The sequence below is a fragment of the Haliotis rubra genome, unplaced genomic scaffold (assembly GCF_003918875.1).
Source record: "Haliotis rubra isolate DU_JTF1 unplaced genomic scaffold, ASM391887v1 Scf1993, whole genome shotgun sequence".
In the NCBI taxonomy this organism is placed as follows: Eukaryota; Metazoa; Mollusca; class Gastropoda; order Lepetellida; family Haliotidae; genus Haliotis; species Haliotis rubra.
This window is the reverse complement of record NW_025765995.1, coordinates 62,059-78,456: the sequence shown is the minus strand read 5'-3', so window position 1 is coordinate 78,456 and position 16,398 is coordinate 62,059. Positions and strand designations below refer to the sequence as shown.

Sequence of the window (16,398 nt, the reverse complement as noted above, 5' to 3'; positions counted from 1 at the left end):
TAATATACCGTCCGAAATGGAAACCGAATATCAATTATAGACAGTCACTTTTATAAACGTAAGAGATTGGGGTTTTTTTCAAAATTGACCGGAAGCGAGGTTCCGAATATCTGGGGTCCGGGTATCTGAGGTCTCACTGTATATTGTTTTTGTTCCAGGATCTGAATCGCAGAGAAGGAATAATTGCAAAGAAGGAAGCCATGTTGTCAGAGAAGGGTGAGCTGGAGATAAAGAAACTGCTTCTAGTCAGATGCTCAACCATGACGTCGCTTCCATGTCCCTGAAACTTGAAAATGTGGAGAAGAAGATCGAGGAGAAACGAAAGGAGTTGGCCCAGACGACAGAAGATGGAACAGGAGAATGTCAAGGAGGACATTGCACGCTTGAAGCGATCAAGGGGAAAAGTTGCAGAAGAGTCGAGGAGTGATGGACGGTGAGAGCTGCGTTGAAGGCAGTATCTTGTCGGCTAAGGAGGAGAGAAGGTGGGTGATTGAGGAAGGAAAGGCATGAGTATGTCAGAATCTCATAAATATGTGGGTGATTTACAACATGGGGATTCAGAGGCAGAATGGTCTGTAATAACCCAAGCTTGTCATAAGAGATATCCATGATGAGTTTAGTTTTATGCCAAGTTTAGCAATATTCCAGCAATATTACAGCAGGGGACACCAGAAATGGCCTTCATACATTGTACCCATGTGGGGAATCGAACCCGGGTCGCTTGAGCGGGATTTGAATAATGCTTTAACCACTAGGCTACCCTACCGCCCCAGATAGTCATTATGAGCATTTTATGACCTGGGTGGTGTTGTTCAAAACAAGCTTAGTGCTGTGACTGTCATAAGTCTATGTTACGGTATAGGAGTTACGATCAACTTAGGGCTAAGATATCTGTGCGCAACAGCACTCAGGTTGGTTGTGCATCATCATGATACTTCCTCATGTGTCCGCGGTGTTCGATTGGCTGAAAAAGCAATTCTCTTTGTGTTTATGCTTCCATAACACACCCCATGTCCCCTCCCCACCTAAGAGGCCACACCCACTAATGTTGCAGTGAATGAAAGCACTAGTTCCATAATATTGCAATAAGTAAATAAGCAAGCTGTGTCGACATATTTATTTGCAAGAACTGACTTCAGTATGTTTTTGTATTTGTGGAGATATTAACTTAAAAATCAAAGTGCACTCTTTGCGAAAATCTGCTACTCTTATTTACAGAGTATGCTTGTCAGATTTTACTTTTCGATACTTACTCGTGCGGAAAAAGGTACTAAAGTCAATTCTTAAATTTCCCTGATGGACCTCAATGCAAACTTTCTCTGTATTTCTTTTTAAAATGATTTTCTGTCTGTAGGCTTATTGAACTAGATGAAGCAATCGAAGCTCTTGATGCAGCCATTGAGTACAAGAATGAATCCATTCACAACAAACAGGCAGAGATCCGACAGTCACAGATTATGGCTCAGGTGAGATATGAATGGATTTGCTGTAAAATTTCAGGATATTAGCCAAGACAGATGAAGCAGATGAAATGAAGACCGGTTGTGATTGTGTGATTATAATATAGGAATTGATGCTCACATTCTCAACCACTGATTTGTCTGATAGAGCCCCAACTCAGGTTAACAAATTACAGGCAATATAACTGTAAATGTCTCTGTGTAATTTTGAATGACAATAACTTTTGATAGAGGTTGACTGATTGCCAATGGCCTCCTCTTATACCAATGGCCTGAATTTGGTTACTTTGTTAGATAGGACATGTGAAGCTTATTACAGCTGTCCCCATGTGACATGGCTGGAATATTTTTACATTTACGTAGATGAAATAATGAAATATCCTCCTGTTTCTCAAAACTGGAAACACTGGAATCTCTCTATTTTTATTCCATCCATGTTATCAAATGCAACCTGTACAGAAAGCAGGTTTTATATCATTGAACAATTTCCTCTTCATGTTTTGTGTGATGCCTCCATTATGACTCAGAGTGAGGACAACTTGATGAATCGCCTCAAGTCGCTGACCACCGTGGAGACCAAGTCGCTGCTGTCCAAGTACTTTGAGAAGGTGGTCAGTCTCCGTGAGGAGGAGAGGAAGCTAGTGCTGCAGTGTGACGAGCTGGAGGTAGGCACTGTAGCTCACCTTCCATATACTGTCACTAAGAATTTGTGATGGTATTAAATGAATTCATTCAGGTCTTCAACAACTAAAACTGTAAATGATACGGAGGATTGTTACATTTAAGTTGTATTCAGCACCATGATTGAAATGTGCCTGTGACTTTCCCCAAGAGGATTTATTAGTTGAAGTAATCCACCTTAGTTGTACTTGTAGTAGGGGTTGGCGGTATTGAGGATCAGATTGGTTTGCACCCACACTCTTCCCCATGAAGATCTGGGTTAGAATTGGTCTTCAGCAACCTTTGATGGTCATAGAGACAACAAACAGGATCAGATGATCATTGTTTAAAAGCATATCTTTGTAGCCCCAATTGCAAAGATCAATGCTAATGATGCCAGTGTCTGGATTGTCGGGTTCGATTCCCCACATGGGCACAATGTGTGAAGCCATTTCCTGAAGTGTCCCCAGCATTGATATTGCTGGAATATTGCTAAAAGCTGTGAAAACCAAACTCAGTCAGTCAGTCAGTCTGGATTGTCTGTAACAGGCAGCCTAATGTACTGGACAATCAAAGAATTTGTGACTTGGCGATGGCATATATCATAGGTATCATAGGTGCAGATTCATGCTCAGAATGTTGATCACTGGATTGTGTGTGCTCCAGACTAAATTACTTACAGGCCACCTACATGTAACTGGAATATCACTGAGGTATGGTGTTAGATAACAAACAAATTAAAAACAACAACCCAAACCATATAGCCAATTGTTAATACCATACAAAGAAACAAACATGCAGATTCATAGGGTTTTATGTGAGAGTCTGCTTTATTTACCATTAGATAATACAGAGTTTGTAACAAACGCTTACGGTATATAGAACAAATCAGTTTTGGTCCCAACAACTTGCTGTTTGTTTAGTTGAAATGCTTATAATGAACTATGATTATAACAACTTATAATTGTCCCTTTGGGTTCCATTCTGACCATAGATTACTGTATTTAGAAGTATGATATACTTTACATTTGTGTTTGTATCTGTATTGCAGGTGAAGATAGGCGAGCAGGGCCGAATTATTCGAGAACTTGAGGCTTTGCAGAGAAACAACATGGATTCAGACCCGTCGTCTTGTGCAGCAGCAGAGTAGAGTATGAACAGAAGATGCAACTGCTAATGCATCAAGAGTGAGGAGGAGGGAGGAGTAAGGGAACAGCTGTGGAGATGGAATTGATTTCAAGTCAATACACAGTACACTTGTCATATGTATGCTAGATATACAAATAACAGAGCAGTAAAGAAGCATTGACATCCTTACAATTAGCAGTTAGTGATGCATGATGGAGTACTGTTTGAATGATGGTTTGGTGTTTGTTGTCCCCCCATACCTTAGCATAAGAACGGAACTATGTATTCCAGCGTCCGATCGACGCGTTAGTATGTATGCGTCCGATTCTTGATAACGATATCTCATGAACTGTTGTACCCGATGTCTTCAAAGTTGGTGACAGCCTACATTGGGGATGCGGCAGACACCAGTTTATTTGGGTATTACCTTGACCTTATCTTGAAGTCCACCCGCGACTTCCTTTGACCACTTTTCAAACTGTTGTTAACGTGATATCTCATGCACTGTTGTATCTAATATCTTCAAATTTGGTGACAGCCTACATTAGGGGATTACGCAGACACCAGTTTATTTGGGTGACCTTGACCTTATCTTCGAAGTCACCACGACATTTTGACCATTTTTTTAACTCTTATTAACGCAATATCTCATGGACTGTTGTACCCAGTGTCTTCAAATTTGGTGACAGCCTACATTGGGGGATTACGCAGACACTAGTTGATTTGTGTGACCTTGACCTTATCTTCATGGTCACCATGACATTTTGAACACTTTTCAAACTGTTGTTAATGCGACATCTCATTAAACATTGCACCCAATGTTTTCAACTATGTTGACAGCCTACATTGGCTGATAATGCAGACACCAGTCATTTCAGGCATCTTGTATGTGACCAAAAAATAAAGAGTAGTAAATATAGATATTCCATTCTATAGCCGCGGGGGACATTTCCATATCAGTTGCAAACACTTGTTTGTCGTTTAGCATCGCACTCAGCAATATTCCAGCGATATAGCGACAGTCTGTAAATAGTCAAGTTTTGACCAGACAATCCAGTGATAAACATCATGAGCATCAATCTACACAATTAGGATGTGATGACATGTGTCAACCAAGTCAGCGAGCCTGTCCACCTGGTCCTGTTAGTCGCTGACAAGCATGGGTTACTGAAGTCAGGTTCTAACCCAGATCTTCACAGGTTTTAGTATTTGAAATCATTCACTGTTAATGACTTAGGTACAGAAATACTGCCCTGAAAGCTGACAGTAAAAATCTGATATATGTAACCTTTCTCATTCCTGAATATTTTCTGTATTTTACTGTCATTTCAGAGTACAACAGCTGGAAAAAGATCTGTATTACTATAAGAAAACTAGCAGAGATCTGAAGAAGAAGTTCAAAGATCTGATAACGAAAGGAGTTCTTAGTGCACAAGGTTAGTAAGCATTGACATGGTTGATGTGCTGTATTTGTGTAACCATGGTTACAGATATATGGTGATAATGGCCGATTTCTGTATCTCTGTTATTTGTTGTAACCCCAGTAATTCAATCTCTCTGTTTATGGTACTTGCTTGTGGTCATTTTGCAGCATCAGTGGACCAACTGACTCCATTCCGAAACACATGTGCCATGACAATCCTAAATCTGTGTTATCGTGGTTATGTGAATTTTGGAAGTTTTCAGTGTGGCACAAGGTCCAGCAGATAAAGTCCTGTATCAGGGAACACCTTGAGAGATGATTATGCGAGTTTTACATCAGCAACAAATAGCTCCAGATGGGCTACATATATGCATGAAAAGGTCCCATGCCTTGTACATAGTTAATTGGACATTCCTAGCGGAAGGGAGCATATTCAAGTCTAGTTAAGCTTCTCAAGGTGGCGTTGCTGAGGGGTATATAAGGGTAGTGATATTTGAATTTGTCTCTCACTTTCAGCTTGCGAGTCCGCGGGTGGTGTGCATTTTGGATCTTGATGCAACTTTGGCTAGTAAATTAGATGCCATTTTCAACCAATTTCTTCTAATAAACAGGAGTTTGAGTCAAAGGTCTCTCTTTTACTGCACAGCTAGTCCAATTGTACATGACTTTTAGTTGTTGATTATGGGATGGTTGGGCATTCTAGGAGAAACTGTCTGATCTTGGGTGTAAAAGTACCTGGGACGTGACTATAAGCATCAGGTTTATTTTTCCTCCACAGCTTATGAAGACACAGGAGTTAACAGCTCAATCCAAAGTAATGCAGAGAATGAAGTGTCTACCCCCAGAGCATATGTACCCACCCCCAGGGACTCACATTCTAGTCGGTAAGACTGTTTCATCAGCCGAACACATGTACTGTGACATGAGAGGCACTCCAGTTTGTTTATTTGTTGTTTAACGCTGCAATCAGCAATATTACAGCTATATGGCAGTGGTCTGTAAATGATGAAGTTTGGACCAGAGAATCCGGTGATCAGCACCGTGAGAGGCACTTCATATGTTAGTGAAAAACATTTTTGATGTGGATCCTACTTATCATTAGATGATTAGTGTTTTGACATGTACACTATTCAAAAGAATTAACGTTTAGTTAAAGATTTCTTTGTTCATATGACTACAGTCAGACAGATTAACTGTAGTCATATCATGGGGTTTTTTTTGTGTAACATCACATTCAGCAATATTCCAGCTATATGGCAGCAATATATCATCATGTGAAAGTATCTGGGGTTCCTTTACTTCTTTTGAGTTGGGGGCGGTGGGGTAGCCTAGTGGTTAAAGCGTTAATTTCGTCAATCCGCGCCCGAAGACCCGGGTTCAAATCCCCACAAGGGTACAATGTGTGAAGCCCATTTCTGGTGTTCCCCGCCGTGATGTTGCTGGAATATTGCTAAAAGCGGCGTAAAACCAAACTCAGTCAGTCAGTCTTTTGAGTTGACATAAATTTGTTCGCAAATACGATTTGGAAATGAGGAGTGTTATTAACCTTGACACTTTGTTTGTACTTGCCACTGTCTACAAAGTGATTATTGCACTACAACTACAGTCGCTTTAATGGGCATGGCACAGAGCATCATTATGTTGGTCTTGTAATATTTTATATCATCAAATTTCCAGAAACAAAAATAATTAATTTTTAACTAATCCTGCACTACTTACTTCCTGCACTTAATGCTAACGGCTCGAAAAGCGTGACTTGCCAGACGATGTCAAAAAGACGTAGAACTGCAATCACTTCCTGGTCTCGGCTGCTACTCGTCTGCGATTGCGTCACCGGAAGGTGACGTCAGCCACCTCAGATTATTGCTTTTCGCACGCCTTGTTAGACGTGTTGTTTGCCAGCTCAACTTGTATCCTACGGGATTATATTTTGTGAAGCATTAATAAAGACTGACCCAGGTTCGAATCCCCACAAGGGTACAATGTGTGAAGCCCATTGTGTGTCCCCCGCCTTGATATTGCTGGAATATTGCTAAAAGCTGCGTAAAACCCAACTCACTCACTCACTGTTAACCTGATGCTAAGATGATAGTGTGTATCCCCTTGATTAATCAGTATGCTATTTACCTCCCATGTGGCCATCTTCACAGAACATTGTTAACTAAGACAGGGTGTTGATATTTCTCTTCACAGTGACTCTCATATCCGTCCAGGAAGTGGTCGTGAACGACCTCCATCCCGTCCACTATCCAGCCGGTCCGCGCACAAGTCCAGCCAGGACCAACCCCCCAATGCCACACCGGTGAAGATTTCTCGTAAAGATCTGCGTCCAATGACAGAAGAGGAGGTGTCCATGAGGAGGTCTCATCTCAGTCGGAGCGTGGGGCCCTCAACACCACAAGGTGGGGACATTGCATCATCATGATGATAATGATGATGATTATGATGACAGTGATTAATGATTATTTTGCAATGATGAAAGTATTTGATAAAGTTAATAGAAGATGTAAATTATTGGTAATTAGTGAGACTGTATAATCAAAGTTCCTTTTCTTCACTGAGGTTATGTTACAGTAATTATTATAAGAAAAAGGTACAAAACTTTATGGATAACAACTCCTTTATTATATTATGATGCGACGTTTCTGGTAGTGTTGGGAATTGGTTGAAATCTCACAATTGATGATTGGTTCAATACCAACGACCAATCATCGAAAAAAATTGTTTAGCGTCATTTTTTAGATTTTCCTATTCAGGTTGTAGTTGCAGATAAGTATAAAGAAAAAAACATTTGGTTCTCTGTTGTTGTTTTTAGAAACTGCACAAATTACATTTGCAGATTTCACATCCAGTGTAAAATGATTCAGTTCCAGTGTAACATTAACTTCCCAGATTCTTCAAGAAATATTCAGTCATGACTTTTCAGAAAGTGAAGTGAGTTTTCTTAGAAATAAACACGTTTTCAGGCCCTGACAACGTCCTAGATATGTTCCATCATCAAATATTTCAAACTCTATTACAGCGGTTCCAAAATCGTTTTGCGTTAGATTATGAGAAAATGTGATCGATTGCTTGTGGATTTGGCCACTCGACCAATCTTGATTATTTCAATTAATCGGACCACCAATAGTTTCTAGTGAACCCTTGCGACAGTGGTATAAGAATCTATACGAAACATGCGCATCATAATATAATAAAGAAGTTGTTATCCATAAGTATCTAAAATGCCAATCATACAGGTAATTATTATGAAACATGATCACGAGAGTGATAGTTGAGGTGCATTTAGTTCGAATAAATGAAACTGATTGGATAACACCATAAAAGTAGGAGTAAAGAGAGGCTAATTTTTATGTTGGCTGTGTAGATAGTTAATTATAAAAAAGTAACTTGCAAATGATTCCGTGACATTTGATTGGCTCATCAAGCAAATTTTCTGTATTTATGTTACAAACATTAATAAATTTGTAAGCCGCACCTCCTAAAAGACTAGCATTTTATGATTAGCTGGTAATAGATTGGGCAGGATTAACATTGCATTATTGCTGTGAATGAAGTCAGTGATTTCATGTCATTGTCTACGGTTGTTGGTGCAAATCTTTAAATAAACAGTCAGATAAGTTATGTTTGGTGACTTCATTATGTTTTTTGCATTTAAGGAGGTTTAGATGTACAATGAAACCTGTCAAAGCCGGCACCCCATGCGACCGAAATAAAATGCTGGTTTAGACAGGGTACCGGATTAGACAGTGACGATCATTTTCCAACATGGCTGCCATTTACACTTGTCAATCTCTCAATCAAGCGTGCCGAGAAAAGTGTATTGAATTAAGGGACCTTGATTAGACTGCTCATACCCATGCCGATTTAGACAGTGTGAATTACAGTTAAATTGCTTAGAGTTTGATTCATCACGCAATCACTACTTCCTGATTATCTAGTGTGCCAAGAGTATTAATTAGTGTATTGGATTATGGGTCCTTGATTGGACTGTTCATACCCATGCCGGTTTACACAGTGTTAATTAGGGACCGTTCATAATTTATGGCTAGGAGGGGATGAAGATGAGTTTAAGGGGGGTCACCCATTTGTTCTGGGGAGGTAGGGGGGTCAGCAATTTTGTACACGTTTCTAGGAGGGTCAGCAATTTTGTACCTAAATATATTTTAAAATTATGCTTTAAAAATATGGAGGGGGGTGGCATTGACTTCGTACATGACATGCAGGGGGGTCACTTACTATGTACATAAATTTTAGATGGGGTTATTCACATTGTATATGCTTCTCCATAAAAATCATCATCACCCCCCCTAGCCATAAATTATGAATGGTCCCTTACAGTTAAAATTGCTTTTTGGGACCGGAAAGTCGTGCCGGAATATGGAATAGGTAGGTGCTGGATTAGACAATGTTTTCATGATCATAATGTCATTGTAAAATAGCGGGACCAAAATTTTATGCTGGTTTTGACAGTGTGCCGGATTAGAGAGGTGCTGGTGTTGGCAGGTTTCATTGTAATTAACGCTGTGCATGAGTTACATCTATCATACATAAATGGCCAAAATATAAAAGTCAATTTTTAAAATAACGGTGCATAATGTAAATGGGTTTTTATTCGTTTCAGATTCTTTAGATGCTGCGAGCAACCCCTGGTCGTGAGATGCTTCGTAGTTGTCCTACCACGTCTGTGTAGTGTCCTGACGGTGCTAATCCTATTACTGACGTTTAGCTTCTTGAGAAGATTGTCTTTTTTCATTATCTTGTCATAGATGCATCAGTGGGCAATTTAAAAGCCTGGATTACTGCCAGTCCACTAAACCCATCAGATGTGCTATCTACTTACAAGATGAAGAAATCACCAGGATCTGTATAGGGTTTTTTCAAGTATCCAGAAGACCACAGCAACCCACAACCAGTTTTATTGCTATCAGTAACGTATGTTAAAAACCTGCTTGTTTAGTATGTTAAACTGTGTATATTTAAGTACTGTTTGCTGATCACAAACAGTTATATTGAAGTTTGTGGTAAGGTTAAAGTATGTAGGTAACTCACACCTTGGTAGCCATAAGTTTGTGGAAGTGTTTACAGAACTATCATTATACACTATGGTTAGGGGTTGTATACTACTCAAAAGAAATTAAGGAAAGCCCATTTTTTTCATAGGGCTTAGTCTGTCCTAATTGGTGGGTACTGAGCAAATAGCATTGCTTTTATGTTCTTTAATTTGTTTTGAGTAGTATAATTCTTGAAACAGTATTCAACATTTGGTAGGTGTAGTTAATGTGCCATTTACAGTGACTCCACCATTTCTATCCTCCAGATGTAGGCTGATATTCCAATCTTGTGTGTAGCAGTGCATTTAAACACTTAAGAGAGCAGATCTTTCCATCATAAAACTGTACTGTAAAGTAATCCCAAATATAACATATCTTACATCATACAACCAGTCTTGAAGCAGTATATGATTACATGCACACTTGATTGTGTGACATTGAGGATTGGATGTTTTAACTGAAGGGTATGGGGATATGTTAGTTAACTTCCTTCTGTTTGTTCCAGAAGCTTAACACTGTATGTGGACTTTGGCCTTTTAACTCACTGTCAGAAATGCCTGTTTTAACAGATTGTTTCAATGCAAAATTATTCCAACAGAAAGTGTTATTTGTTATTCATGAATCCTGCCATGTGTTTGTTGCATACTTTGGTTGATAAGGAAGTTATTCACATCAGTTTGTGACTTTAGCCATTAGTTCAAAGCCAAAACTAAAGTTCCATTTGGTTTAGTAGGCTCGGCTAATAATGGTTCATATGTTAAAACTAAAATATACTGGCATGGAGGCTAAGATTCTTCCTCAGCTAGTAAACTCAAAAGGTTTTGGCACAAACTGTTATTATGAATGTGATGTACACTTTACATGTAAATCATACATTTAAACTTGTGATGGTTCTTTGTGGTCTAGTGTTCATAGAGTAATGGAAAATAATCTATTGCTCCAGTCGATGTTTGTACAGTGGTATCTCTGTTTGGTGAGCAATGTCTGTTTACAACTGTCTGCTCAGAAGAGTTTGTCTCAGTCCCAACGTTGAATATGATTTATATTTTAGTGTTATAACTTTGATAAAAGGAACTTCCATTTCTTATAAATGCAATCTGAAATTGTTGTTACACAGCGAATATTGACCAAGTGATGAGTATGTTATCAGGGATGAGAATTTCCGCTGACATGCGGTATTCCATGGATTTCCTGAATTCAGGGCTCCCTTTGTGATACACACCATCAAACTGATTTAAAACATTTAGTGTTCCAGAACCACTGTAAACATTCATGGTGTTTTGTGAAAACACATTTCCATTCCAGTATGGAGAAGTTAATGAGGAACAGCTTGTGTGTTTTTGTGTTTTGATGTTATGATGCTAGTGTGTTCCGTAGCGTTCTTCCAGCAATCAAGTGCTATGTATCGAGTGTTACCGATAAACCCTATTACTAGACTCACACTTACAGAAGACTGTGTGTTGTCATAGAGCAGGATTCAAGTTATGTTTAATGGAGTAGTTCGTAGTTAAGAGAAAGCGTGCAACCCCAGGGTTCGAAATTAACACTTTGAGGTAGCAAATTTGCTATTCAAAATCCTATATTGCTACCTGAATAACCCACAGTAGCAACAACTTGCTACCTGGTATTTTTAGTGAACTGCAAGTTTTGCTGAAACATTTTCATCAGATCCTTTCTAGACTTAACCCTCCAGTGAATCATGACAACCACGTCCAGAACCAGTGGGCTGAATTGAGGTCTTGTGAACAGCAGCAATGTGTTGAAAACCTATTTTACGCGGTGCACTGATACATAAGGTCTGTCTCACCCATAGATGACTTAATATATTTTGGATGGTCCGGATACTTTTGAGTTTACATGGTACCAGACTTATTGTATCATAAAGTGTTACATTAGACAGAATATTTATATAGTGGCTTTAGATAGTGTCACCTGAATTGTCTCATTTATCTCTCTGCCCTTTTCCTCCCCTCTTCTCCCCCCATTTCTCCCTCTCCACCTGTAAATGTTGAAATGAAGTGTCACGCTATGGATGTGGTACTACATAAGTTATTCTTTTGACATAATGACAGTTATTTATTTATCTTCTTGTTTACATTGTTACATGTGTGTGAAAGGCTGTTATAGTAACTATCTCAAATGAATGAATCCATTTTCATTTGAATGTTAGAACATGTGTTATAAATATTGGTTCTTAAGGCATGGTCAGTGTGATTCAGTCACAGTGTGACATCCGATGTATATAGTACACAGCATTAATTTATATGTATTTGTGATTGTCAGATGATGTTTTTACAAAGGGACCAAACATCGACATTGGAACACCATTATGTTTTATTGGTGTTTATGTCTGATCACACAGGTATTTTTGAGAGGCCGATATTGTTTTGTATATGCACAACATTCCACGGTGATTGCTAAATCGATTTCTAGTTCACTTAATAGTACAAAAGGCTAAACTGAATGGCAATCTATTGGCCTTGAATCACCAGCCAATATGGTCATGGCAAAAACATTAACCAAAAGCGTTATTCTTACTATGTGTAATTCCTCTGGTATAGATGATTGATTTAATATAGTATACTGCCGATTCAGCAATTTTTGTAAGTTTCAGGCCAAGTAGGCTTGCATTTTCATTTTGGGTGAAGGCTGTTGCCAGTGTCGACTGTGATATGGCTGGAATATTGCTAACAGTGGTGGAACCCAATGCTTTGTTGCTTTGTTGATCAGAATGCTGTTAGCGCTAAGACTACCTTAAGTGTATGTTAAGCTATGAGAGTTACAGTCACCTTAGCGCTTTGTACAACAGCACCACCCTGTTGAATTTGTTACTTTGTGTGTGCTAAACTCTTTACCCATTAGGAAGGAAAAATGTTTAGTAAGGAATATGTCAGCCCTATTCAGAGTTTCACTTCAAAAATAAACTTGTTAAGCTCAACTACATGAACTGCTGTATGCCCACCACAACTTCTACTGCCACAGCAACAGCAACAACCACCACCAGGGATACTGTACATCGATAGAATCAAAGATACTAGTAGTTTAAAATCAAAATTACCTAGCCAAGTATACACCGTCCATATTTGTGTGTGATTAATGTCCAATTATTCTTATTATGATCAGCTTTAATGACTGTGTTAAAGTTGCTGTCATGAATCTCAGCATCCAATCACCAGTCCTGACACACAGGTGTTCTATGTGGTCCATTAATGTCCATATGTGGCCCATGGGTGTGCTCTTTTCCCCATATATATCCTGTTTTCTCATCGAAATATACCGTATTTGATCATTTACTATTTGAATTTTGTTTTTTGACAAGCACATCAATTGCAAGTTGAAAATGATTTTGTGAAAGATTTTCGGAAATAAGTTTCTGTGAAGACTTAAAGTGTAAGTAAAAGACATTTGTTCTTAATACATCTTACTGAAGCTGACCCAAACATGATTGTATCATATTGTATAATAAAATTAACCATAATGTACTGTCAAAAAAAATGGTGACAAGTGGCCATTCTTCATAAGACCAAACAAGACTGTAAATGTTGTCTTTTGTATCAATCTCTGATCCTCTTCCACCATTTGGACATGACATTTAGGTATACATTTGATTGAATCAAAACAATAATTTGATTGTGATGTATAATGCTTTACATCAATGCATGACATTTACCAGTATTCTCCTGCCATTGGTTAACTACTACTTACAAAGAGTTAAAGAATTCTCAATCCTTTAATATTACAATAGTTAAGTTGCCATGGTAATAGCATACATGTTCCTGTGATACACTGTGGTGATGTATAGTACAGTTGCCGTCCATGTCCAACAATTGTTCTCCTAGCCATGTGATTTACATGACATTCCACTGTCTTTACAGTTACTGCTTGCAGTATGTGAGTAATTTCCAAGCATTTGTGATTTAATGTCATGTGTACTAACACATATTCTCAGTTAACAGCAGTTGCTGTTTTAATAGTCCGACCCAATAATATTCTACTCAAAAGAAGTTAAGAACCACACAATTCTTTAAGTTTACTATTTTTAAATTTCATAGCATTACACTGGATTGTCTGATCCTGTCTGTTATTTACAGACCTGTGCCATAGATGGAATATTGCAGAGTGAGATGACAAACAAAAAGCAAATGTAGCCCGAGTTATTCATATGACCAGATGTTATCCATAATTGGGTGACAGATTAACTACAGTCATTTGATACAAATTGTAAAAATTGGGCGTTCTTAACTTCTGTTCAGGAGTATATACAAAGTGCAGGCTGAATAATGTTTATCTATAAGTGGTCTGCATCACTGGCAGATTTAGACCTAGAATGAATTTTGTCCACACCCTCAGAGCAAAACACTTGATCATTCAAATAAACTTATTCAGTAAGTTTGCTTCAGAATTATTCCTCAAAACCTGTTGTATCATTTCCTGTGTAAATGGAACACAATTGAACACTAAAACCACTGATTCTGTTCTACGTCATATACTTGCATCTTCACCATTCATCTGGTCAGGCATTTAAGCAGCATTTATTTCAGAAATCATTTTATTGTCATATGTATCTGATCCCTCCATCAGAAACAACACTATCTACGTGCAGGTTTCATTGTGACATCTTTCTAAAGGCCCCTTTACACTTATTTCGTATTGACAGGAATAAAGGAGAATCAGCCAGAAAAAAAAAACCTTTCCAAAGTTCGAACCGCATTGTCAAGCTTTGTAAGAATGCCGATTTACTAGCGACTCCCAAATGCTATCTGACGTTTGAGTGACAGGTGGCCACGTTTTTATGCGATTCGGTGTTGTTCTGATGATGTCAGGGCTCATTTCAAGAGAATTCGGGACGTTCTGACTATTCGAGGTACATTCGAGCTGTATTCCCACAGCAATCGAAATATCCCGATATATTTGAAGAATATTTCACCTGAATTCCAGCAGCAATCGAGATACATTTGAGGCGCATTCGGGACATACTGACAGGATTTAAAGTGTCTTGCCTTTTCCATTCTTCCACGAATACGTTCAGAATACTTAGAATGCACTTCACCTACCGTTCGATATTTTTCCACTTCGAATGTACCTCAAAAGTTTTGAAAATATTCAAAACATTTGGGCATGTTACAAGAATTGACCCGAATAGTTGGAATGCATTCGGAATGTAGTAAGAAGTTTAAAATGCAGTTCAAATTTCCAGGAATCTCCAGGATTTTTTATTCCGGCTCATTCCTCCTCATGTGTAACGGGGGTATTAGGAAGGAAGTCAGTCACTTTTCATATAACAGTTTTTAGATTTGTGTGTGTGTGTATGTCTCAATCCGTATCCAGTCTGTATATGCCTGTATGTGTAGTTGGCATCCACCGCTGGCTGTGACCCACCCTAGTATTGTCCTTTTTCCAGATCGCCCAGCCAGTTACCTGTCTCAGTCTGTGGTAGGGTTCACTGGTCAACTCTAGCGACCATTGTCATGTGTTTGTGAGACCCTTACTACCTTATGTCATAGGAAATAAAGAGGAACATATCAACATTTCTTCTGTTTTTTGTTATGTTTATGTTGCTAAAAGAGGTGTAAAACCTCACTCACTCATTTGTTCATGGATCTACTCGTAATTGGTCATCAAAACATGAATTTTGCTTTGATATTCAAAGACGAAATTGCCTTTCTGGAGATTGTGGGCCAGACATGATTCCAAGCAGCCAGTGCTGGTGGCATGAGGGGACCAAATGGAATGGGTGGTCAGACCTCGGGACTTGGTCGATTGGGTGTCATCATGACCTGATCACTGCTCACAATATCGATCACTTTATTGTCAGGTCCAGACTTGACCAGGTTCATGTCATATGGCTGGAATATTGCCAAATACTGCAATAAAAAAACACAACACAATACATGTTAATTCCAATACAATTAAAACCATGTAATGGTACCTGATCATGTATATACCGTATGTTCGATTCACACTTACGTTTTAGGGTAAATGTGTACTTGATCATTTACATGAAAAGCATTCCAGTGTTGGTGATAAACTGCCCCAAACTACCGTTAAAGTAAAGTAAAATCCCATTGTCAGCATAAAGGATTCCTTTTTCATCTTTGTATTGTATTCTTGCTGTGGTATTGTCTAGTCTCCATTATGTTGCTGATGTATGACTACACCTTCATCGAGATGACAAAATATGTCGTGGCATTATAGATTCTAGAGATAGTATGTCCTGAATGACATAATGGAGGACATGGTAGAGCGCTGCTTCTGATAGACCTCCAGTTCTTCTCATGAGTCATCTTAGCAATAGTTTGCAAACGGTCCCTCGAACAAATCACAGTGAATGTAAATTTCTTTGAACAGTTCTTTTGGAAACAGGTTGTGGCCGAGACTGATTAAAAATGTGAGTGGCTAGAATGCACTTTACCGGGCGCAGCCCTCGCTGCTCCCTTTACGGTCCTTAGGGTTAGGGTTAGGCACCCTTTACGATCCCTGAAAAAGTGCGCCCTGTAAAGTGCAGTACTCCCAAATGATTTTACGTACGCATCCCGAGGATTCTATTCACGAATGATTATGAACCTCTATCATTATTGATAAAAGTACGAGATATTTGCTGTTTCCCCCTTTATGTTGTGTAATAAGTATGTTTATGTCCTGGATTATCCTATTTTATGGAAACACAACTCCC

The 16,398-nt window shown here is 38.8% G+C and overlaps 1 protein-coding gene across 1 annotated transcript; it reads left to right on the top strand.

Moving 5' to 3' along the window:
* Positions 1 to 347: 347 nt before the first annotated feature.
* LOC124275201 (kinesin-like protein KIF27) lies at positions 348 to 15,251 on the top strand. Its single transcript, XM_046710689.1, has 8 exons — positions 348 to 433; positions 1,355 to 1,466; positions 1,988 to 2,125; positions 3,172 to 3,266; positions 4,581 to 4,684; positions 5,450 to 5,555; positions 6,865 to 7,073; positions 9,296 to 15,251. Exons 1-8 carry the CDS (start codon positions 348 to 350, stop codon positions 9,328 to 9,330), a joined length of 885 nt encoding a protein of 294 aa, XP_046566645.1. The 3' UTR covers positions 9,331 to 15,251.
* The last annotated feature ends 1,147 nt before the right edge of the window (positions 15,252 to 16,398 follow it).